The sequence below is a fragment of the Pelobates fuscus genome, chromosome 5 (genome assembly GCF_036172605.1).
Source record: "Pelobates fuscus isolate aPelFus1 chromosome 5, aPelFus1.pri, whole genome shotgun sequence".
Lineage (NCBI taxonomy): Eukaryota > Metazoa > Chordata > Amphibia > Anura > Pelobatidae > Pelobates > Pelobates fuscus.
The window spans coordinates 355,805,410-355,831,205 of record NC_086321.1 but is presented as its reverse complement, the minus strand read 5'-3'; the positions used below and the strand labels follow the sequence as shown (position 1 = coordinate 355,831,205).

Sequence of the window (25,796 nt, the reverse complement as noted above, 5' to 3'; positions counted from 1 at the left end):
CATAGTATATACAAAAATGACAATATTTTCAATGTATTAGAATACCAACCGATGTCAGAGACTATAACCGTATAATCAGCTGTTCTAACCAAGTATTTCAGTTTATTTATTTTTGCTACAAAGAAAATAGAAGACGTCAACACAATTAAAATGATCAACCTAGAAGAGATAGAAAAGAGCTAATCGGAAACAAGATGTAACTGTGGTCCTGTAAAAATAAAATGGAGCTCTCGTTATACACTTTCAACATTAGTCTACTTTATAGGACTAGTGTGGGGTCATTTACATACACAGAGTACCAAGCCTGTATGTATTCTCTTTACAGGCAGTATAGTACAAAATATGCAAACATGTGGGAACAGTGACCTCTTAAGGGTTGTAAGTGGATGTTTGTTTTGTTTGTTAAGATGGATAAACCACTCAGACATTATAAAGGTGCCAGATTTGGCGGCTAGAGCCCTTGATGATGCTAATGAGCTGGGCCAAAATGCCTGCAAGTAAACGTGAAAGACATAACTAGGACCTGGAGAACCATCTCATCACACAGATAGCCTCCACTCAATAGTAGGCTGGAGAGGTCTGCTAATAGGTCCAAGGTGTAAAATGCAAATGTCTAACAAGGCTGAGATTTTTGGGGTTAGCAGGATATAGAACAAGTGTGGCACTTCCTCGCTAGTGACACTGACCCGTATTTAAAAGAACACTATAGTCACCTAAATTACTTTCGCTAAATAAAGCAGTTTTAGTGTATAGAACATTCCCCTGCAATTTCACTGCCCAATTCACTGTCATTTAGGAGTTAAATCACTTTGTTTTTGTTTATGCAGCCCTAGCCACACCTCGCCTGGCTATGATTGACAGAGCCTGCATGAAAAAAAACTGGTTTCACTTTCAAATAGATGTAATTTACCTTAAATAATTGTATCTCAATCTCTAAATTGAACTTTAATCACATACAGGAGGCTCTTGCAGGGCCTAGCAAGCTATTAACATAGCAGGGGATAAGAAAATATTAATTAAACAGATCTTGCAATAAGGAAAGCCTAAATAGGGCTCTCTTTACAGGAAGTGTTTATGGAAGGCTGTGCAAGTCACATGCAGGGAGGTGTGACTAGGGTTCATAAACAAAGGGATTTAACTCCTAAATGGCAGAGGATTGAGCAGTGAGGCTGCATGGGGCATGTTATATACACCAACACTGCTTAATTAAGCTAAAGTTGTTCAGGTGACTATAGTGTCCCTTTAAGATGAATAAACCTCCATTTACCTGTAAGAAACTACTGCAGGTGGTAAATAAGAGCTTAATTGAGATGGCCTTTTCCTATTATTATTTGGTTGAAGATTTCACTTTTAAATAGGCAGACTATGTTTACTTGGTTTATAGGCCTACGTAAATTGCCGTTGGTAGTGGATTTTTCTGCAGTGCCATGCTGAAAGAATTAGAGGTACTGGGTTTAAAGTGCGAGCCATTTGATAATTATCTGAAAAAATTGTATCATTTTTCTACAGCAGTGCAAATCTACAGAACAGTAGATCTCTTTTCCTGAGCATCACATGCTAAAGATAATCTTGTTACCTATATAAAGGCTTTCGGGCAGAAAGTGTGGGATAGTGCTAAAGATTATATTCATAATTGTGGATCGTTATGTGTAATTATTGAATACAAAGTTTGCAATCGTCAATTTTAGATCTTCCATTCATTATTCATCATGGCCACAAAGTAAGCGTCACTGTCTATTGAAGCGCTGACCCCACTGTAGTAATTCAGGAATTCTTCCTCTGTGACCTTTAGGGAAAAAGAGTGAGAAATATAGGGAAGAATTGGTAGCCAGAAAACAAACGATTTTGTATCATTTCCATTGCTTATGTGTTGCATTTGGACAGGAACACAACGTGCACTAACATTGCAAAGATTACTTCATTTGAATAGGCCTAATATTTTTCTTACTAAGTAATTATCGAATTAGGTGTATCACGTTGTGCTTCCTTTTGTGGAGTAGTCTTCGTTCTCATATCGTATCTGTATTTCTAATTGTGTGTATGTATGTGTCCTTCTGTGTCTCTTTGTGTCCTCCCAGCCCCTCTAGGTGTCTCTCTCCCAAGCCCTGGTCTGTCTCTTTTTTCCCTTCCACAGCCTCTCTGTGGGGTGTTTATTTTGGCTGCAAATTTCTATTCAGTTTTAGTCATAGTCTTGTGACTAAAAAGCCATTTTAGTTTTAGTCGTATTTTAGTCATTTGAATTGTTTTAGTCAACTACATTTTCAGTCGATATTAGTTGACATCACTAAAAGTGGGTTTAATTAAAACCTATATCTGTCTCTTTTGCCCCTTGCTCAGCCCCTCTGTGTGTCTTTGTGTCCTCCCAGCTCCTCTAGGTGTCTCTCTCCCAAGCCCTGGTCTGTCTCTTTTGCCCCTTCCTCAGCCCCTCTGTGTGTCTTTGTGTCCTCCCAGCCTCTCTAGGTGTCTCTCTTTCAAACCCTGATCTGTCTCTTTTGCCCCTTTCCCAGCCCCTGTGTGCGGTGTTAATTTTGGCAGCAAATTTCATTTGTCATTGTCTTGTGACTAAAAGCTGTTTTAGTTGTATTTTAGTCATCTGAATTGTTTTAGTTTTAGTCGACTAAATCTTGAAAAGTTTAGTCGGCTAAAATTGTTCGTTGACAAAATTAACACTAATCAGAAGGAGGCATGAAAAGCAGCGACAAGAACTTCGCCCCAGTGCTGGATTCCAGGTAAGTAGAAAATCATTGCAGATTTTACTGCAAACTGAGAGAGTGGGGGTAACCTAATTAATAAGTGCCCAATAGGGCATTTTATACAGTAGGTCAAAATAGCTAAACTGTAAAAATTCTCTAAGTCAGCTAAGCTTTCAGTTTGGCTACTCTGATCTTAAATTTGATATTCGCTTTGAATTCTCACTTTGATAAATAACCCTGATAGTGGAATGAATAAACAAGAAATAGTGTACCTACGGGGAGGGAAAGCTTATGAGTGTCAGCTTATGACCATAAGAAGGGAAATAAAATAAATAAATACATTTTATTAGTATATAACAAACGCGCTTCTATACAAGTAAGTGGTCTAATCAGCTGAACAAAAAATCAAGTCATAGAAACTGTCATGCCTTAATTCTGGTATCCTCTTACTTCCGGGTTCCACGGAGCTTAGCCACACCCCCTTATGACACGGTCTCCTTACTTAATGCGACCGCACCAGCTGATAGACGCTGGATTATTTAACTACGTACCGCACTCACGAACCGGCTACAAACTTCTCTGTGAAAGCCCTCTGTTACCGGACCGGACTGGAAGACTACTCACGTCCCCTTCACCTCTCCTCATCCTCGACTAAAGCCTGAACTCTCTACACACATATCATTGGATATAACCGCCTCTGAGGAGAACTAGGGAACCTGTTTTCTCTTTACCGGAAGCTAAGTAACATTAAACCTCTGTGATAAGAGTTACATATCTAAAGCCTTTATTGCCTGTTATTATCAAACAACCCAGCTACAGCTATCTTCAACCTATCCACTATTCAAGTTAGCTGCACCTGTCTTGCTTCAGATAAATGCTAATGGAACAAACTATTGCAATTGCTTATCACCTAACTTGTTAACTCAACAAACAGACTCTAAATGATTCAGAACCTGCTAATTGCAACCGTTTATTATTTAAAGCTACAGTGCCTGTAATTCTGGACTTAAGTAACCGTTTATTATTTAAAGCTACAGTGCCTGTAATTCTAGACTTAAGCAACCGTTTATTATTTAAAGCTACAGTGCCTGTAATTCTGGACTTAAAGTCACAATATCTTCTAATTGTTCTAATAAATATTCAAGCTCTAAGAAATCTGCAGTTGTGTTCCTTCATAACAAATGTTAAACGTGACAGAAACCTGTCTCTACGTAAAGTCTAAGGAGAGGTGTTCTAGTGTACTATTTCTGACCTCATTCTCTTCTTTTTCTTCCAATAACCCTGATAGTGTTCGTGCCGCTCAACATTTAAAAAAATTCCTACCCTTGTAGGCACTGGCTGAAATGGAAGCTCTATACATTCATAGCCAGCAAGCGGTGCATACTGACAACGGATTTATTTTATGCATGGAATTAACATTAGATAGCCCGGAATGCTGCCTAAGTCACGTGTGCTGGGGGTGTGGCGAGTCCCTGGTACACAAGTGCTGATTACTCTGTGTGTGCAGTGTTTCCAGCAGAAATGTGGCGCATGCAGACTCCTACCAGCATGACCACTTCAAATCACTGAAGTACTCATGGTACTCAATCACTCGGAATTCTCACTTTAGTGAATAACTCCATGAGCCTTCTCAATTTGTACGTTTAATACCATCCAACATATTGCATATTTCCAAGTCATGAGACACACCTGCCCATCCTTGTTATTGGGTGAGTCAAAGTTTTCCAGAAAGTGTTGGAACACCTGTCTCTCATTCCATTCTCCATTTTGGTATTTCTTGTGACATTTAGGGTTGTAAACACCTTTGAGATCTTCAATGGTAACCAGACCATCTCCAGTCTTGTCCATTTTATGAAAGGCTGCCAAAATTACCTGCCTTCGGGCATTTGACATAGGCGGCTGCAAATGAAAAAGAAAACAAAACAGTACAATATCACTATTGTTTTCATTATAATTTATATTTATTTTACTAACTCACATTTACGTTCATAGAAACCTGTTTGATGTCTCCTATCAGTCATTTTTTTCCTACTTGGAGTTCTCTTTGCTACTCCAGTGATATATATTTTTTTACAGTTCTTACCCTGATAGAAATCAAGAATTCGTCAAAGTTGATAGTTCCATTTCCATTTGTGTCAAATCGCTGGAAGATCTCCTGCACTTCCTCAGGCTGTAGATATACTCCATAATTCTGAAGACCTTTGGAGAATTCTTCTTGGTCCAGGCAGTTACTTCTGTTATCATCCATGATACGGAATGCCCTGTCAAAAATAGGGAATGAAAAAAAAAATAAGGGAATCAGAAAATGGGAAAAGACCAAGACTGGGAACAAAAAGAATGTTGGAACATAAAGGTAGAAAATGGTAAATACAGTTGACTAAAATAAAAATAAGGTACAAGCAGTTTCAGATTTAGAGAGTAAATTATCCCTGTAGTTATATTAATGTATACATGTTTGTTATACAAGTTCTAGAAATTCGAGCACTAGAGCCTCAAACATTAATTTTATGAACAATGTAATAAAAAAAGGCCCGACTTTGCAAGGCGGCAAATGGAGCTCATTTAAAGGATGTCATCTTCCAAATCTAGTCAAACAAATCTCCATACGTTAAAAATCCATTGTATGTAATATCATTTAAGTTGGTTCATTAATAAAAAAAAGTTATTGACTCCTCAAACCCTATGCTGAAGTTTGGTCCACCCTGTATAATTGGAGCCTCAATGCTCCCTCCCCGTTCACCCTTCACTCATTCCCTCTCCTCCCTGGTTCCAAGCATGCACATGTACTCAGAGTTGGTGAGACTGGTCCAATCAAATGCTTCTCTTTGAGAAGCATGTAATGTGGCCTGTGCTACGGAGCCTGTGACAACAGATAATGCATTTAGAGGAGCACTGGGATTCAATTTAAGGTAAGCTTAACCCTTAATTTGCTGATTTTTTAAGGGCAGACTTAATAACTCCAATAGGGCATTCGAATTAAAAATACATAAATAAATAAAGGATTTTTTTAGAAAAGTGTTCGAGTAACCCTTTCAGAAACAGTTTCTCCATAATTCTATAAACAACCTGGAAAGTACAAATCAACCCCTAGACAGAGCGTATGTCATGAGTCAGCATCTGGAAAACCCTTATTTTATAAATAGCTTACCAACATAACTTTTGATATTTGGATAAGTGTTACAAGCCATGTGGCTAACTAATATACACAATACTGAGAATGACACACAGAGCAGTTTGTAGTTTGGTCTGTTTCCATGTTTTGATCTTGTTTTGTACTAATGCTAAGTCCCAAGTACTCTTTATTTCACTTACCTGCCCAGACCTTTTATTCCAGAAGCCCCTCTAGCTAGGCATTGGAGCCTTAGTTTCTCCACCGGGTCCTGACACCGGGGGTACTGGCGCTGAGCTTTTGTCATCATCTCTCTTTCCAACTGAGATACTCCAGACATGACTTACCTGGAAAAATGCAAAAGACAATAGAAGAGTGTGTCACCAAGACTGAATTACTGGTAAGAAGGTTAGTCCAGTGAAAATCACATTCACAGTAATAACAACCAGATCCAACTTACTCTCTCCCTCGGCTTTTGTCTCTGACAACAAATGTTAAGGCGGCGGAGCCTGGAGTTATGGGAGGAGTTACCCAGCCTATTTAAGCTCAATGGGTCTACTATGGGCCGTCGTTGTATGGTTCATCCCACCTGCGGCTCCCTTTATCAAACATTACATCTTGGTGGGCCCTTTTTATTTACAGGCCTACCCAAACGTTGGTTTCAACACACCACAACCAACTTTCTTTCTTTTTTTTACATTCTTTATTTTGTGCAGTGCATAGTGTTGCAGACAAGTTCTAATAGACACAATAAGTGTAATAATACATAAACATGTAAGCTTTGCATTAAGTGTCAAGGAGAGACTGCACTATTTTTGTATGGAAATAGGAAAGACATCAAAAGCCCTGTGTCATGGGGATATACAACAAGAAAAGAAGCAGAAGTATAGAACAGGGCTATGATAGTGCACATAATGTAAATATAAATACCACTGGGTATGTTGAGTAGCCTCAGGTAGCCATGTAGTTAATGCGCAAAAAACAAGGCCCAAAAGCTAAGTTACAGCTAAGATTATAAGAGAGACTATTTTAAGCCCTCGGGCTACAGGTAAGGCACACCGTCCACCGGTAAGTCCCTACTGTTACCGCCTTTTGCCCCTCCAGTAGGGCCCTCCAGCTGAGCCAGGTCACCAGGCAGTCCGGAGGGATTGTGACAAGATGAAAGCCGGGATTCGTTGTTGCGGTTCCTTTATATTGCATGCACTGTGGTGAGATGAGTAGGTGCTTGGTGTAGACAGGTTGTGGGCAATGTGGCTTGTTTCGCCATGGAGGAAACGAGTTGAGTCGAACAGAGGGATCATAGTTGTGAGGGAGGTGTGCTGTTGCTTCTGCAGTGTCCCTCTGGGGAGATGCCAGATTTGCGTCAGCGTGCGTCGATGGGTAGCAGGATGGCTCTGGAGGGCAGCGGCCTGGCCAGCTGGGTTGGAAGTGTGTCTCACAGCCTGAAGCTTTGTCCAGAATAGCTCACAAGTGCGATCAAAGGCCAGGAGGAACATGCTCACGTGTGGTAATGAGCAAGGTGAGAAGAACACAGACCTATCCACAGAGGCTGTATTACTGTGCTTCCCTAAAGCGCTTTGGCTGACATACATCGCTTTACATACTTTATTCCAGACCACCCATTTGTGTAACGGTTTTAATAGGGAAGTCAGTATTTACCCTTGTTTCTTTCTAGCTGGTACAGAATTGTTTTATTGTGTTCGATTACCGACGGGTTACATTATAACATTGAGATTATTTCTGTATCATTTGCTATTTGAACTTGGCCCCTGTGGATTGCAAAACTTAGTTTTGCATACTTTACTGGGAATAGGTTTCTGAAAACTTATCAACAGAACCTCCCAATGACTGCATATATTGTTATTTCGTACTATTTTATCTAGTACTAATCATTTTTACTGCACCATTGATGCGTAAGACTTTAAACCTGTAACCTACATATCCATGAGATCCTAGGATACTAAACTGCATTTTATCATTATTTATTATTATATTTTTGGTGTATGTTTTTGCATACACATTACTGTATTTCTAGGCCAACCATGAACCACTGCCGCCTACACATGATTTAGGGCAGTTATCACTAGATAATGCTTTAATAGGATCCATCTTAGCTCCATATATTCTCTGATTGACACGTTATCAATCAGATATTATAAATACATTGGTTTATCACCATACCTATGAATATTATTTTGTACATACTTTAGTAACTGGATATTTCATTCCCATTAATTCACTAGTTTTTAAATATTACTATTAAAAGTTATATTTTATTAGTTAGGACACTCATTTCTCTGTTTGTTTGAGCAAGGTGAGATGTCTGTGTCTGCTTGCCTCAGCAGGGCGGCCATTTTGGTTGCTAGCCCTCGGTCCACCAGACCTTCCAGTAGCTTCTGGTTTTGGCAAGGTGACCACTACAGTACACCAGTGGGGACTGGGATATCCCCCACCGGTCCAAAGGGGGGGGAACAAGGCTCTGGATCAGCAGACTCAAAGTCGAGGCCTAGGATCGGTCGCGTCCCCGCCCCTCGACTGAAACTGCAGGCCGCAGGGGAGCCTCGCACGGGCTGTGTCTGTAGGATTCAGGCTTAAGAGGTATTAATATGTAGCAGAATGCTCCCCGGGTATGAGAACAAGCTTTCAGCCCAAAAAAAAGGAGCATGAAAACCCAATTTAAGGTGCGGTAAGTGATTTTCCCGGAGGAGCTGCAGCATGATGCGACTGACTCAGTTGGCAGTCAGGCCCCGCCCCCCCAACCAACTTTCACCACATTTAGCTTACTCTCTCCCTTGGCTTTTGTCCGTGATCATCTATCTATCAAGAAAACAATAATAAAATGAAGGGGCACTTTGTAGAATCTTTCACTAAAACATGCTGAAGTCAATAAATGGTATATGGTAAAAGTTATAGGAATAAAGTAGAACTAGCTGCCCAGGGCTGGTGCAAGCATTTTTGCCGCCCTAGGCAAACAAAAATTTGCCAACCCCTCATATGCTCTGCGCACCATGTGACATCACAATGCCCCACCCATATGCTCTGCCATATGGGCCAACGCCAGTTCTGCACAAAGTGCCTTTTATCTGAAAAGGCATTGTGTTTACATTAAAAAGCGTGCAGGCACAGGCTATAGACACCAAAACTACTACATTAAGCTGCAGTAGTTCTGGTTACTATAGTGGCCCTTTAATGTGAGGTAAATTGGAGATTAGTGCCAATAATAATATATTGAATTGCCTACTTACCACCAGATGAGGACAAGAGGATGATGATGGGCTCAGGCTGCAGTCTGGCGTAGAAGAGGTTCTCTAGAGACTGTTTGTAACAGTGCTCACACAAAAATCAACGAACAGGAAGCAGCTCCATTTTTGGGGCCCCTTTCACAGCTCATGGTCTGGGCCCTGGACACTGCAGTCCATGTCTCGTTTCTAGTCACTGATGATTTTGGATAAAAACCCCACGCTTTGGTTTGAAAAAAGTCTGAAACATGATGTGCGTCTGTGCTCATTTGCATATCAAACTGGGCATTCTGAGATAGTTGTGGAAATGTGATTTCACAAAATTCTGTGACCAAGAAGAACATTGCAAAGTCCAACTTGAGATAGGCAGGTGATTCATCACAATAATATTTCCATTTGCACTTCGAGGACTTTTGTTGTTTTTTTTGTATTACAGTTATTATAGAGAGTTATTTAAAGAGTTATTTAAAAGTTTGATTACAAAATAAAGTATTGTCATTGTTTTAAGTGGATTGTTTCTAATGACAATATACTTACACATGACTTTTGATATGACTTTTGATCTTGTCAATTATCTATCTATCTACCTCAGCGTTTCCCAATTGGGGTTTCGCCAAAAGGTAAAAAAATTAAATAGCCGTGGGCGGCGAGGGAGCAGTGATGTCCCTGCTCAGCTCCCTCGCGCGCACAGCAGTGATGCTGGAGCCGGACTATGACATCACTCCAACTCCGGCATCACTAAGAGGCGCGCAAGGGAACTGAGCAGGGAGATCACTGCCCCCTCGCCGCCCGCACATCAGCCGCTCAGCAGCCCCACTGGACCCCAGGGACTCTAGAGGTAGGTAGGCTGGGTGGAGTAAAATGTAAAAAAAAAAAAAAAAAAGAAATTGGTAGAAAAAAATTGTATGTGTATGTGTTAGGGAGTTTATATGTGTTTGTGTGTCTGTCAAAGAGTATATGTGTGTTTTTCAGTGAGAGTGAATGTGTGCTTGTCAGTGAGTGTGTGAGAGTGTATGTGTTTGTCAGTGAGAAGGTATCTGTTCTTGTCAGTGAGAGTGTATATGTGTTTGTATGTGTGTCTGTAAAAGAGTTTGTGTGTTTGTCGGTGAGAGTGTATGTGTTTGTCAGTGAGAGTGTATGTGTGTTTGTCAAAGAGTATGTGTGTCTGAGTGTGTCAGTATGTGTATCTGTGTGTCAAGGTTTGTGTATGTGTCCCTGTGTGTATTTCTGTTTGTATCAGTGTGTTTGTATGTGTGTGTGTGTGTGTACTTTGTATATCTGAGTGTGTGTGTGTATTTGTAAGTCAAGATGTGTGTGTCAGTGTGTATATGTGTGCCACTATGTGCCACTGTGTGTGTGTGTGTATCTGTGTGTCACACACACACACACACACACACACAGATACACACTGACACAGAGATACACACACTGGTGCATACAAACGCAGATATACACACCTTGACACACACCAGCACATATAAACACAGATACACACACTTTGAAACATAGATGCACACACCTTGACACACAGATACATACACACACACACACAGATACACACTGTGTGTCAAGGTGTGTGTATCTGTGTCAGTGTGTGTATCTGTGTGCCACTATCTGCCAGTGTGTGTGTATCTGTGTGTCAGATTCATACACACTTGCACATACACATACCTTGATACACAGACACATACAAACACAGATACACACACCTTGACACACAGATAGATACATACATACACACACACAGATACACACTGTGTGTCAAGGTGTGTGTATCTGTGTGTCAGTGTGTGTATCTGTGTGCCACTATGTGCCAGTGTGTGTATCTGTGTGTCAGATATACACACACACACACACACACACTGGCACATACAAGCACAGATATACCCACCTTGACATACAAAAAATGGCGCAATTGTTTTTCGGGGGTGGGTCCACGATGTTGATACACTATGTGAAAGGGTTCCACGGGAAAAGTTTTATATTTTTACAGTTTTGATATGCATTTTATGACGCAATTTCACATGCCTGATTAATGTTAAAGTTGTCTTATTTTCCCCTAAACCAACGTACTTGTGTTGCGCATGTTAAATGATCGAGTGACTCAGCTCCAAATCTTTTTTTTGTTGTTGGTAGCAACAGAGTTGTGGATTAATCCCCTGTTACGCAGGAAATCCCTGGTGTGAACCGCGGGATTGTGTTTTGTATCCAGCAGCACAGGTACTAAAAACTATTAAAAGCAAAGGGATAATAAACTACTTCGTCCCAGAGGGACCAATAGAACATGGCCATGTGTTGCTGTACCAACCTGTTTTAGCATAATATGACAGATTTTTGTGTTGTGTGTATATACTTAATATGGCGTTATTTGAACATCTTTGTAAACCTAGGTCTACCTGAATGGTAAATTGCATTAAATAATGTGCACGCTCACATTATACAAATTATATATGTTTGAGGATCTTTATTACGAACACTGATTTAATATAAAATCTGTGTATTTAGTCAAAGAAATATAATAATTGTGGTTAGTCCAGCATTATATCAGATTCTTACTTTACTTTATAGATGGGAGATTGCAACAACAAAAGGACAGAAACCTTTTTCTGCAGTTTATATTTTGGACAATGTGTGACTGGTGAGAAATGCTAAATCCGAATAGGCGAGTGTCAGAATCATTACATATTTAGCTATCTGTGGGTGTTTATATACTACTAGCATACAATTATATTCATAGGTATTGAGTATATACACATTCGGCAAATTTCCATTTATTAAATTGTGGCGGTTGTTCTCAAATAATTCCCTGTAAATTAGGCTGCTACCAACCCTTCTCCTTGCTATGCTTTCCAAAAACAAAATCCTACATCCTACATAATTCACAATTACCTCCTTTTCCTTCAACCCTTATGCAGGCCCGGGGGAGTCAGCACAGCTAAACTGACGAGGGCACATGTATGATTGTTGGGGTTGGTGCTAGTGATTGGCTATATGTGTTTAGGGGAGTGGTTATGGGTTTGTGGTGGGTCAGGGATCATGTTACCTCAGTGACTTTTGGGATTCTGGCCAGCAAACATCTTCCCACCCATCCACCCACACACCCTAATTTTCTGTTTTTGTTCCGTCACAGCTAGCGGGGAGCGTGTCCTTGCCAACCGGGTTGGGGAGCAGATGGAATGTCAGGAGATGGACATGGTGGGTCCCCTGCTCTGTAAGGTAAACTTTTAAGTTACCGAATAGGACGTGCCCACCGAGCAAAAAGCTGGCTGGTGGTAGAGCATTTAAGATGATGGGAATTTTTGGTTTGGACGAGGGGGAGGCGAGACACCAGTGGGTAAAGTTTTGGTGCTTAGGCACCTGGTTAAGTTCATTGGCAAGGACGGTTATTTAAGTTAGAGGCTGTAGGGCAATGAGTGTAATTTATATGTTAATTATGGTATGTATATATATATATTTATGTGTTTATTTATATTTGAATTAAAGAAAAAAAGAATAAAGTTCGGATGAGTCCTACAGTTGTAAGTTTAATAAATGCTGTGGCCTGTTTCATCCAATATTCGTTGTTTGTCATTATTGGGGGGAGAATTGGGGTAGTCTCCTTACTCTTAGTCGCACCACATTCCCCGCTACGTACATACAAGAGAGATTGAGGAAATAGTATACCATCTAAAGCTGAGTTGAAGAATAGTCGCAAATAAGTTTTGACTAAATGTTGCTATTGAGAGCTCATTTTGCCATAATTCAGAGTTTAGTGAATGTGCCTTTACATTTAAGTCATATTCAAAGAGGGCATAGAAACATAGAAACATAGAATGTGACGGCAGATAAGAACCATTCGGTCCCATCTAGTCTGCCCAGTTTTCTAAATACTTTCATTAGTCCCTGGCCTTATCTTATAGTTAGGATAGCCTTATGCCTATCCCACGCATGCTTAAACTCCTTTACTGTGTTAACCTCTACCACTTCAGCTGGAAGGCTATTCCATGCATCCACTACCCTCTCAGTAAAGTAATACTTCCTGATATTATTTGTAAACCTTTGTCCCTCTAATTGTCCTCTTGTTGTGGTAGTTTTTCTTCTTTTAAATATAGTCTCCTCCTTTACTGTGTTGATTCCCTTTATGTATTTAAATGTTTCTATCATATCCCCCCTGTCTCGTCTTTCCTCCAAGCTATACATGTTAAGATCCTTTAACCTTTCCTGGTTTTATCCTGCAATCCATGAACCAGTTTAGTAGCCCTTCTTTGAACTCTCTCTAAAGTATCAATATCCTTCTGAAGATAGGGTCTCCAGTACTGTGTACAGTACTCCAAGTGAGGTCTCACCAGTGTTCTGTACAATGGCATGAGCACTTCCCTCTTTCTACTGTTAATAGAAACCCTATACAACCAAGCATTCTGCTAGCATTTCCTGCTGCTCTATTACATTGTCTGCCTACCTTTAAGTCATCAGAAATAATCACCCCTAAATCCCTTTCCTCAGATGTTGAGGTTAGGACTCTATCAAATATTCTGTACTCTGCCTTTGGGTTTTTTTACGTCCAAGATGCATTATCTTGCACTTATCCACATTAAATGTCAGTTGCCACAACTCTGACCATTTTTCTAGTTTACCTAAATCATTTGCCATTTGGCTTATCCCTCCTGGAACATCAACCCTGTTACATATCTTAGTATCATCCGCAAAAAGACACACCTTACCATCAAGACCTTCTGCAATATCACTAATAAAAATATTAAAGAGAATGGGTCCAAGTACAGATCCCTGAGGTACCCCACTGGTGACAAGCCCAAGCTTCGAATATACTCCATTGACTACAACCCTCTGTTGCCTGTCACACAGCCACTGCCTTACCCATTCAACAATATTGGAATCCAAACTCAAAGATTGCAGTTTATTGATAAGCCTTCTATGTGCAACAGTGTCAAAAGCCTTACTGAAATCTAGGTAAGCAATGTCTACTGCACCACCCTGATCTATAATTTTAGTTACCCAATCAAAAAAATCAATAAGATTAGTTTGGCATGATCTCCCTGAAGTAAACCCATGTTGTCTCTGATCTTGAAATCCATGTGTTTTTAGATGTTCAACAATCCTATCCTTTAACATGGTTTCCATCACTTTCCCCACTACTGAAGTAAGGCTTACTGGCCTATAGTTGCCCGACTCTTCCCTATTACCTTTCTTGTGAATGGGCACAACATTCGCTAACTTCCAATCTTCTGGGCATTACCTTGTCCTCTATTTCTTGGCTCATATATTTGGAAATTGCAAAGCATATTTTTAATATAATGTATGTCATATAGCTTAAATGAACACAATATTGTCAGGAATATCAAATTTGAAGATCTTAGCCAATTCAGTGCTTAGGAAGCTATTGGGAAGCTATTGCACATGCGCGGCAAAATACTGCACTGTGTCAATCAGCATCTCATCGTAGAGATGCAGTGAATCAGTGCATCTCTATGGGGAACGTACAGCACCGCCATGCAGAGCACGGAGACGTTGGATGCGAGTGCTGCACTAGAGGTGTTCCTAGGCAGTAAAGTAAACACTGCCTTTTGTCTGAATGTAGGGACAGGCTGTAGACACTAAAACAACTACTTTAAGCAGTAGTTGTTCTGGTGACTATAGTGTCCCTTTAACCCCTTAAGGACCAAACTTCTGGAATAAAAGGGGATCATAACGTGTCACACATGTCATGTGTCCTTAAGGGGTTAATGAAACAATGCTAAGTTTAATTCTAAAATGATGTGTGGGCATTCAATTACCAGTGTTTGAAGGCACGAAGGGCCAACGTTGAGAACCTACAAAAGGGGAAGGGAGAATGTGAGAGAGGGGAACCAGAGGGAGCCATAGGCCAGGAATACAGCTTTGTGTTCCTGGCACTTATTTTATCCCTTTAATTAGAAATTGTCAGGCTGACAACAGAATTGTAAAGGTTATCCAACTCAATTACCTGTTTTTTAGAGCAGGATATTTTGCAGAATAATGGCTTTTCATGTAATCTGGGCACCATAACACCATAAAATGTTCATACTTTGCTCACAAAGCTTTGTGAATAGGGAGCTAGTGATAGGTTGCCTATCAGTTACGCACCTTCCGAGACTTCTTCATTGAAACCCAGAAGACAGGAGGAGGGAAAAATAGCCTCTGTCTTCACAACCATTTGTAAATTGTTTAACCTCTTAAGGTAAGAGGGCATCGAGGACTTTGTGGCACCATAACAACTTTATTGAGATGAAGTTGTTACAGTACCCAGAGTGTTTCTATAATGAGGGAATTGCAAATCTAGGCCAAAAAAGTAGATAAACCATCTCAATGTCAGCTATGTTTCTAGCTCTCTTAATCTGCAATACAGGCTCTCTGATGTCAGTGCAGCATGCATACAAGTGGGTGTACTTGCTGCACTCCGCAGAACTCCGAGATTAATTTAGCCCCACCCATATGCTGGAAGGGGAACTGGAGAGAAAGAATCACATTTTGGTCAATTCACAAAAAAATTTATTGATAATCAAATTACAAAAATTAGACAAATTCAGCTAACTCTGTAATAGTCACGGTGAGGCTCTTTTAGCCCAAGTTTAGCAATTGTATTTTCAATTCCATATTTAGTGAGTAAACACCATATTATCTCTCTCCCTAGCTCCTCCCCGTATGAGTCAGTAATTTCAGAGGGGCACAGGTACCGCAAAAGTCTCAGTTGATGCTTCCTGGTTCTGCCCAAATATAAAAGAAACACCAATCCTACCCCAGGTTTAAAAAAAAAATATGTAATCTAAATTTCATGGAACACTGAATCATGTGTTAAGGTAAAATAATAATTTCTCAATTTCTGTAGAAATTTATAAACCAGTTAACCATCAATCTTATGCCTTTTATGCCTTTTGACAATTATGACCCCAGAACCCCTTAACAGAATTTCACAGTTTTGATGGTAGCACACTCTTGTCTCATTTATGGACCTAGGTGTGTAGTTATATCTCTTGTATGTATTTCTGTCTATTATTAAGCATCTGCTAAACCTTTGTGTATTGGTATTATCTGTATTTTATCCTACATAAGTTATATTTCTTAGTATGTTATACCAGCCTTCTTATGCTAAACACTCCGTCATCTGCCTCTTTCAATGTATCTCTTTATTGTGTCCCTCTGCTAGTATTCCCAATTCTTCATCCTTGTTATACCTCTCTACAAGTAATTTCTGTTATAGCTCTTTGCATGTATTTTATTTCTGCTTATACCAAGCGATATATTACTTTATGCACACTAATTAGCAATCATATTAAATCAACTAACCAGGTAGCATATATTTCAAGTTTGAAGAGTTTCAAAAGATATTGTGGCTAACGACTTGCACATGTACAAATTCTACATATCTGTATTTTAATACACCACATGCACATATACATTTACAGGTTCCTGAGATCAAATATCCGGAGATTTTAGAATTCAAAACCCAAGGACATACAGAATTAATATTCTACCCTGGTCCCTGACTTACCTGTTTGTGTTTTCTGCCTTTAAAAACCTGTTAAATCTTTCTGCTCCAACTCTGCAACTGCTCCTCAGTAAAAGGTGCAGTCCTAGGTACCACGGATAAATGTTGCCTGTATCCTGTATCCGTAGTAACATCAGCATCACTCTGCGTCACACAGCACACTGCAGCAGGATGTCAGGCACAACCCTGCCCTCTACTGAGTACTATCGTCATCTCAAGGCAAAAACAGTTTAGCAAAGCAAATTTAATACTTGCAAGGATGTTTTGTTTTTTTATCAACGAAAATGGGAAATGAAAACTCCAAGCACATCATCAGCCACAAAAGCATACCTAAACCTCAAGCAATTTTTCGGTGTTATCAAACTCATGCAAGGTAAGAAAGTTGACTTTGGGCTCTGGTGTTGGCTTAGGTTTATATCAAACTATAACGGTTTTGACAAAATCCTAAGAAACTCCAGCAATAGGTTACAAGCATGTTAAAGCACTCTAACTCAGAATACTGCTATTGCAGAAGTTACACTTTTGCAAAAGCAACATCAGTTACAGTTATAAACTTACCGTAAACTTGTTCAGATTGCATTACTTGGCACGCCTCTCAGCTAGGGGAGTTTCTTGACCCCTCCCTCTTACCTACCCATTTTAGTTTCAGACAATTGCATTAACAACAGAAACAGGACATAATTGTGCAAGAGAGAGAAACCAGTCAGCGGAGCCTGCTCTGCATGATCGCACTGATCAAACTCCCTCTCTTCTTCCCATGTCAGATGTTGCAAGGTGAAGAAATATTCCATCAACACATGCGTAAATCTGCCAGGCATGTCCAATGCACTTTTCCAGCATTCCTAGGGATAGGACACTGATTGGTTAGATCACTGACCACCCTGGAGTGGGTGTGAAAAGTATAAGAAAGAAGAAGCCTGTATATATGAAAATAAAAATCATTTTCACCAGTTTTTTTCAGCCTACAGAGTGAGGCAACTGTCTTAAATATAGCTAAAGCTGAACGAGACAGTTGTCTCAAAGTGATCAATGTTCCTTTAAAAAGTATTTTTTTGCAAAATGATAACACAGTGAAAAACTGAAGGGGGCATAGATATGCCTAATATTTTTTTCATATAAGTTGTCCCAGACCTGTCAAGAAACATTACAATCATCTGACACTAGTGCATGTTTAAGGGAAAATTAAATGCACCCAGACCACTTCATTTCAATGAAGTGGTCTTGGTGCAGTGTACATTGAGTTTCAACCTTGCAATGTAACACACTGCTGTTTAGTCATTAAGGTAATGCTTACATTACAGGGTTAAACACAACTCCTTGACACCCACAAGAAGTGCACCTATTTTAAAAGTGCACCTATTTCCTCCATTTCACTGAAGGAGTACAGCGCTCAAAGCCCATGTTCTTTTACTCTGCAATGCTTCTCTATGAGGAGCATTAGACTGGATGAGACGAGTCAGACTGAGCAGAAACCTACTGCCCCCTGACGTTATTCTAGAACTACCTTTAATTAGAATATATCTTATACTCTTAACAGAATAAATTAATAGAATGTTATAGAATTAAAGGGACACTCCAGTGCCAGGAAAACAAATCGTTTTCCTGGCACTGCAGGTCCCCTCTCCCTCTCACCCCCCATCCCATGTTGCTGAAGGGGTGAAAACCCCTTCAGTGACTTACCGGAGACCACCGCCGGTGTCCCTCAGCGGTGGTTTAGGGTCCGCCCACGCTCCTCCCCCGCTGACATCAGCCGGCGGGGGAGACCGATTGCGCATGCGCGGCCACCGGCGGGATGAGACCTAATGCGCATGCGCATTAGACCTCCCCACAGGAAAGCATTGAAAATGCTTTCAATGCTTTCCTATGGGGATTTTAGCGACGCTGGAGGTCCTCACATAGCATGAGGATGTCCAGCGACGCTATAGCCTGTGCTATAGACCAGGAAGTGCCCTCTAGTGGCTATCTAGTAGACAGCCACTAGAGGAGGAGTTATCCCTGCAATGTAAATATTGCAGTTTATGAATACTGCAATAATTACACTTGCAGGGTTAAGGGTAGTGGGAGTTGGCACCCAGACCACTCCAATGGGCAGAAGTGGTCTGGGTGCCTGGAGTGTCCCTTTAATGGAAAATACACTATCTGATAAGTTTCTAGTTATGTAACAGTTAAAGGGACACATCTCAATTAAGTGCAGAGTCCCTGTCTTTTATAGAAACTGCAATGTTTACAATGCAGGGTTAAATCCTGTCAGTATAACAACCTCTAAGGTGCTTCCATATCACTATTCACGTGACACACTTGCCGTGGATGTGTATTATGCCCCCAATGCTCCTCTATGAGGAGCCAGACCACTTGATCTCATTGAAGTGGTCTGGGTGCAGTGTCCCGTGCCCCTTAACCCCGCAATGTAGGATATTGCAGTTTTTGATCAACTGCAATATTGACATTGCAGGGTTAAGTCTTCCACTAGTGGTTGTCACTATGACAGAAACCCTTTAGGAATTAATTGATTCTACGGGAAATTTGAATGCATGCACGGCACTCGCCGCACATGCGCATCAGGTAGCCAGTGCTCCTCTATAAAAAAAAATTGGCCACGCCGGAGGAGGCAACGTCTTCTCCGTGACGATGCCTGGGGAGGAGAAGTCAGTAGCGCTGTACCAAGGTGAGTAAACCTCAATTTAAAAAATATATATATATTTTTGCACCAAACGCTATTGTATTCCTTTTGTATTCCTAACACTATAAAGTTCCTTTAAAAGGTTAGAATTTGTCAATATGTATTTTCTAAGACCCCAAATAGTTTGCAACACAATTTAGCCCTTTATTAATAATAATAATAATATTAATAATAGCAGTATTTGTGAAGCAGAAAGGAAATCACTAAATGTGGGGGAGAGGGGAAGCTTGGGTGGATGAATTTAGCAAAAGCAATTATTATAATAAAATAAATAAATAATAATAATAATAAATAAACCTAGTATAACAAGCTGTAATAACCTACACAACTCACCTAAACCCGCTGGCGCCACCTAGTGTCAAACTATGATTATAATAAATCTTGCCAAAATTGTAAAGATTTTAATTTACTGGACTAATCCGTCATTGATGTATTTTAATAGAATTAGAATTATAACTGGCATTGTCCTGCTTACACTGCTATCACAGACACAAATAGCCATCTATACCATGATCTGTGAGCCCACCAGACAAGTCTACACTTTCTTCCTTATCTGTGATTCCGGGGGAGACATTCCCCAATCCCAATCCCCTCCCCCCCCCCCCCACCATTTAAAGAGACAGTAACCCAGCCCTGTATATAATGAGCCAGTCTGCAGCAACAACCAATAAGGCTGGGCATGAAAGGGTTAACTTGGGGTGACTGACAAACCTTTCCAGCCAATCAGAGCGCGGAGAAGATAAAGCAGCCAGCCAGTCAGCGCAGACACTCCAGACAGCCTGTCCAAACGCGTTGACCAATCAGCTGCCAGGCCCAAGGCGCTTCCTGGATGCGGGAGCTGCAGAAAGTTACATAGTAGCAGAAGTTTGCAGTTTGGTTCTAAAGGAACGTTCGGCAGCTCAGACTGTAGGAAGTCATCTGTTGCCAATCAGTGATCGGATCCACTGACTTCAATTAGAGGGACACAGTGACAGGTGGCACTCAGGCTGGGCTCAAGAGCTTGCAATCTGACAGCTGGACTCCATGTGCAGTGTCCTGCATACATGGGATGGCTCCCAGTTTTATTTTATTTAGAATGGAGAACATGATGTGATGTGTGTTTCACTGGCACTGCCCTTGGCAAAGTGTGTGGCATTAATCCGTATTAATGCTGAGACTCTGAGCTGCAGCTTAACCCATCACTGGGCTGTGCTGGCTTATCTTAGAAAGGTCTGGATTTGATTTTATAGACCATTAGAACCAGACAGTTAGTAGCTAGGATGAGTGTTTGACAAGTGGGATTATTAAGAAGCAGGACAGCTCCATCATGTCTTCTCCCAGCCAAATCCAGATTAAGGAAGCTAATGCCCATCTAGCAGCCCTACACCACAGGGTGGCTGAATTGGAGGGCACAGTCAGGGAGCAGGCCGAAAGTCTAATCAGGAAGGATGAACAGTTCCGGAATGCATTGAGGGACCTTGCAGAGACCAAGGACAGGTCTGTATTCTCTCCCTGGGGTGTGTTAATCCAGGCATTGAGAAGGGCCAGTGAGCCACTCTGATTCTAATTAACATTTAACCAGAGCTTGTGGGTCTACCTCTCACCAGGCTTGTAAACTAACCAGCTTGGCTTCTGAAAGGTCACTTCTACCATACTAAATTCTACCAGGTTTTGCAAATCTCCTTAAACCCCTTAAGGACCAAACTTCTGGAATAAAAGGGAATAATGACATGTGTCCTTAAGGGGTTAAGGACACGACATGTGATGATTCCCTTTTATTCCAGAAGTTTGGTCCTTAAGGGGTTAATGGTCTTTTCACCTGTAAATGCTAACTGTACTAACAAAGGGTCTAATAACTAGCACATTAACCTGGAAGGTGTAATGATGGTTGTATAAGTGAGGGCCTGGTTCACTCTTTTACATGGCTAAACTAGTAATGCCACCTGTTCTTTGAAGTATGATGTGACTGCAGTACTCCATATGTTGTCAGTAATCATGTATGTATCACATGTTTAATTTGCATAGCTGTATTAGTCATATATGATAAATAATGGAGGACTGCAGTTTCTTCTAAAACTATTTTCGTTATGGAGTGAGTGGAAATGTTTAGGCCCAGGTAATTTGAGCAGGATAATTCTCCATGGACTGCATAGAAAATATGGGAGAGAGGGTCATTAAGGGGGGCTATGCATTCCTGCTTACTCTCATTGTATTTTAATTTAAAATACAACTCTATATTAACACATTCATAACTGCTTCCAGAGATCCAGATCACCATTTGTAGCAAAACTACTGAGGATGCCCCTTGCGGCCGCCACTGTCTTCATCTGAGGGTGCTTAATCTGCCAGGAGCCGCATTTTAATTCTAATGAATATAGCGCCAGTAAGTTCAGTAGTGCTGTGCCTGAACTACAATACAATAAGGAGGTCAAAGGAAGAGCCTGTATGGACAGGGCTAGCCTGAGGAGTGTGCGAGCTGTGAGTCCGCACAGGACTCCATGTGGACAAGGGTGCCTTGCCGCGAACACCGCTTGCAACAAACTGGGCACACGCTCCCTCGGTGCGCCCTGGTAGGGGAGATCTCCCTCACTGGTCTGTTTACCTTCAGTTCTGCACCTTCGCCGGGTGCAGATACTGAGCACTTCTCTTACGAGCTCAGCATTCAGAGTGTTGCTGCAGTTTACCACGGCAACACTCTGATACCATTAGTGCGTAGCTCGTGAGAGGAGGGTACCTGCTTTGCATCAGGTGAATATGCAGAACCGAAACGCTGGCAGAGACCACTGGACCACCAGGAATCAGCATTTCTCCCATTCCCTGGGCAAAGATGTGCAAGAGGGCGGGGGATTCAACTTGAATTTATTTTAAAAAGTGAAATTATTAAAACATGTAATTGCTCTCCCATCCCCTCCTTTAAAGCCCTATGTCACCCCTCCTACAGATAAAACATCCCTATTCCATCCTACACTGTGTTCCCTACACAAACTACATAACCTACAAATACACATGACCAGGACCACCATCAGGGGGTGACAACCATGACGATTGTCACAAGCCCAGCGGCCTGGCAGCATGGGCCCCATGTGTAGCAGCGGAACTGCACCAGGACCCGCACGCTGATGTGGCCCAAGCACTTAAGGCCACCTGATGGGCCCTATAGCTTCAGGGGCCTGGCCAGCGCTGTGGCTGTATAAAAAATAAAAATATAGATATATCGATATATATCTCAATTGCTGGGAGGAAGTGATGGCCCGGTCACTTCCTCCCAGCTTACTCCGCGTGGGAGGGGAAAGCCAGCCAACCCCCATCAGCCCCAGGTAAAGGTAAGAAACAGGAGTGTGGCTGAAAAATGAGGTGTGTGTGTATGTGTATGTATGCATGTATGCATGCATATGTATACCAGTATGTGTATGCTCGTGAGTTTGTGCCTGTGTGTGTATATCTGTGTCCTTTTTGTATCAGTGCATGTGTGTGTATTCCTGTGGGCGAGCTTTGGGGGTGGGCTTGGAGGCGGGCCCCCGGGAGCCCAGACCTTGAGCTGTGTTAGATGCCCCCAAATTTCTGATGGCGGCCCTGCACACCGCATTCCTATACCACACCATGTTAATTACGCGCTCTGCATAACCTACACACTACATTCCTACACCATACTTCATCCCTATCCCACCTCACACCGTTCCCTACACACTACATCCCTACCCTATCCCACACAGTTTTTTACACACACACACTGCATAACCTGCACACTTGTATACTACAGACAGGTGAACATTACCATAACCCCCACATTAAATACATAAATTAGCAAGAGATATATTATGTATTCATTGTGAAATATTTAGAAGCAATCTCACCTCAACCTCATTGGTCAATTGTTTTAGCACAACAGAATACTATGTAAAGAGTGTTCCTTTTAATGTGCGTGCAGCAGGTACCATTTGCTTTGGGTTCCAAAATCACTGTGACTCTTGGTTTTTATATGAAGACCTCTAATAGCTGACACACCACCACCGCACTAACCTGCTGATCCTTACAAATACCTATTGTTTATACTGTCTAAACGTGTTCATTTCCCAAATATTTTTATAAAGTATGAACGAATAAGTTAAAAAAATAACAACATTTGTGTAAATTTACATATTTATTTTTTACGTTTGACTGCAAAGCAAGCTATACACACAATTGCAGTGTTTGTGGTTATCTGCTAGCTATACATGCCTTGCTTCCAATAAATGTTATGCTAATATTTTTGCAACCAAAAAGTGCTTGGTAGTGAAGGGGTGTTGAAATGTTTTATATAATTCTTCACAATCTGAAACTAGATTAAAGGGACACTATAGTCACCAGAACAACTACTGCTTATTGCATTTGTTCTGGTGAGTATAATTATTACCTTCAGGCTTTTTGCTGTAAACACTGTCTTTTCAGAGAAAATGCAGTGTTTACATTACAGCCTAGTGATCACTTCACTGGCCACTCCTCAGATGGCTGCTAGAGGTGCTTCCTGGGGCAGTGCTGCAAAGTGTAATTACATTCAGTGTCTCCACCCTCTGCACGCAGACACTGAACTTTCCTCATAGAGATGCAGTGATTCAATGCATCTCTGAGGAGATGCTGATTGGCCAGGGCTGCCCCGATCTGCCTCCTTGACAGTCTCAGCCAATCCTATGGGAAAGCAGTGTGATTGGCTCAGGGAGCAGGCAGATCAGGTAAAGACATGTTTGTGTTCCTGACCCTATAGTGTTCCTTTAAGGGTTATTCACTTATTTTTAAGACTTTGACATTTTTACGGTCTACTTCACAGGAAGATCTCTGAACTCCAGCAGAGACTGGCAAAGTCTGAAGAGGCAATGCGGAGACTGATGGCTTTCATTAAGGAAAAAGACCGAGAGCAGGAGCAGCTAAGACACCACAGTCACCTTTTGGCCAGGATGTGTCGCAGTCGACCTCTTTTAGACACCCTGGTTTCTCTGATGGTGGAAGCTGAAGGCATTCCCTGCCTCCCTGCTGTAGAAGAGCAAAATGGACTCTCAAATGTTTTAGATTACCCACAAAGTGAGGATGACCTTACTGATTCTGATGCAGACAAAACACTATTTGGGACAACTGTCTAATTTACTATTTCAAAAACTCTGATTTTATTTTTCTACTTTAAAAATTTCAGGTTTAATTTTTTTCCTATTCTTCAAATTGTAGCACACGCTTAATATTTTTAAGAAATGTCTCTAGATATTTAATACGATGAAATACAAAGAATGTATTGGGATTAATTTGGGGTTCTGTTTTTATCAAAGTTTAAGTCAAAGCTTTCTTCTTCCTTTAACCATCTCTTTTTATTACCTTACCATTTGCCCTGTAGCATGAATTAGTTCGGTTTATACTTTTAATTTGGAAGTTCGATCAAATCCCAATAAATCATTTTGCTAGTACGCAGTATGTTGGTTTTATGATGACCACACAACGAGTTTTAGAATTTTCTATACATTGCGCTATATATATATATATATATATATATATATATATATATATATATATATATATATTGCTGAAATTCTATAACTAATAGATACTAATAGGGGCGGAGTCAGTAACGGCAGACCCACGCGGTGCTGGAAATAAGGTGAGTTTTAAACTTTTATAGGTGAGCTAAGGGGGGGGGGGAAGTCACTTAAATGGTGGGTTTAGCACTATAGGGTCAGGAATACATGTTTGTGTTCCTGACCCTATAGTGATCCTTTAAATTACTTTAGAAGGTTTTTAACTCCTGCTCTGTAAATTGAACTTGAATCACACACAGGAGGGAGTGTACATCAGAAGTAAGTTTAAAAAAAAAAAAAAAAAAACAACTCACACCAACTTTACGTACTGGTGCCGACATCTTCCCATGAAGCATTGTGCGTTCACATATGTGTTCAGGCATCATCCTTCCCATAATCCAGTAAGTGTGGCATTCCACCCATGATTCCTGGAGATGGCACATACAATCGTGTGCACTGTATCCTCAGATTTGCATTATGCCAAGCTGTGCCTTCACTGTTTAAAGTATGATACGAATCCAAATGTAAAAACAGAGGCACTTTATAAAAACATAAACAATGTGCAAATATATCAGCTGTGAAAGTTCCTTTTTTTAAAAAAAAAAAAAAAAGTTTTATTTCAGTTGAAACATTGTTTATTAGGTACAAAACTTCTGAAATGTATCTAGATTAGGTCTGTATATACCCTGCGCTAGTTATAGTTATTGCCAAGGTGCTTCAATAACCCACCCTCCCCCTGCAATAGCATGTCATCTGAGTTTTTCTATTTAAAAAATATAAATAAAATGTATGCATCAGTAAATGTGAGAAGCATATTTACTGTATTTCACTGATGTTCGTGATACAGCTATTTAAGAATGACTCCAAGCACCATAACCACTACAATTTGCTATAATGTTTAATGTCAGGGTTATTTTGCAACAGTTTGCCCTCTTAATTGGGTACTGCATGCTAGTTGAATATCTAATTTCTGCAAAAGCCAGATGCTAATCCTGTCGGCCATTCTTTGGCTGAGATTATCAGCCAGTGGCTCTCAGTCAATGACATTCGGTAGATCG

General features: G+C 40.8%; 2 protein-coding genes across 2 annotated transcripts; one reads left to right on the top strand and one right to left on the bottom strand.

Annotated features, from left to right (window-relative positions):
• Positions 1 to 1,668: 1,668 nt before the first annotated feature.
• CAPS (calcyphosine) lies at positions 1,669 to 16,672 on the bottom strand. Its single transcript, XM_063453335.1, has 5 exons — positions 16,546 to 16,672; positions 6,006 to 6,149; positions 4,777 to 4,954; positions 4,383 to 4,592; positions 1,669 to 1,786 (listed from the first exon to the last, which is right to left on the bottom strand). Exons 2-5 carry the CDS (start codon positions 6,140 to 6,142, stop codon positions 1,685 to 1,687), a joined length of 627 nt encoding a protein of 208 aa, XP_063309405.1. The 5' UTR covers positions 6,143 to 6,149; positions 16,546 to 16,672; the 3' UTR covers positions 1,669 to 1,684.
• Positions 16,673 to 20,012: 3,340 nt separating this feature from the next.
• VMAC (vimentin type intermediate filament associated coiled-coil protein) lies at positions 20,013 to 24,685 on the top strand. Its single transcript, XM_063453334.1, has 2 exons — positions 20,013 to 20,698; positions 24,006 to 24,685. The coding sequence occupies exons 1-2, from the start codon at positions 20,529 to 20,531 to the stop codon at positions 24,313 to 24,315; spliced, it is 480 nt and encodes a 159-aa protein (XP_063309404.1). The 5' UTR covers positions 20,013 to 20,528; the 3' UTR covers positions 24,316 to 24,685.
• The last annotated feature ends 1,111 nt before the right edge of the window (positions 24,686 to 25,796 follow it).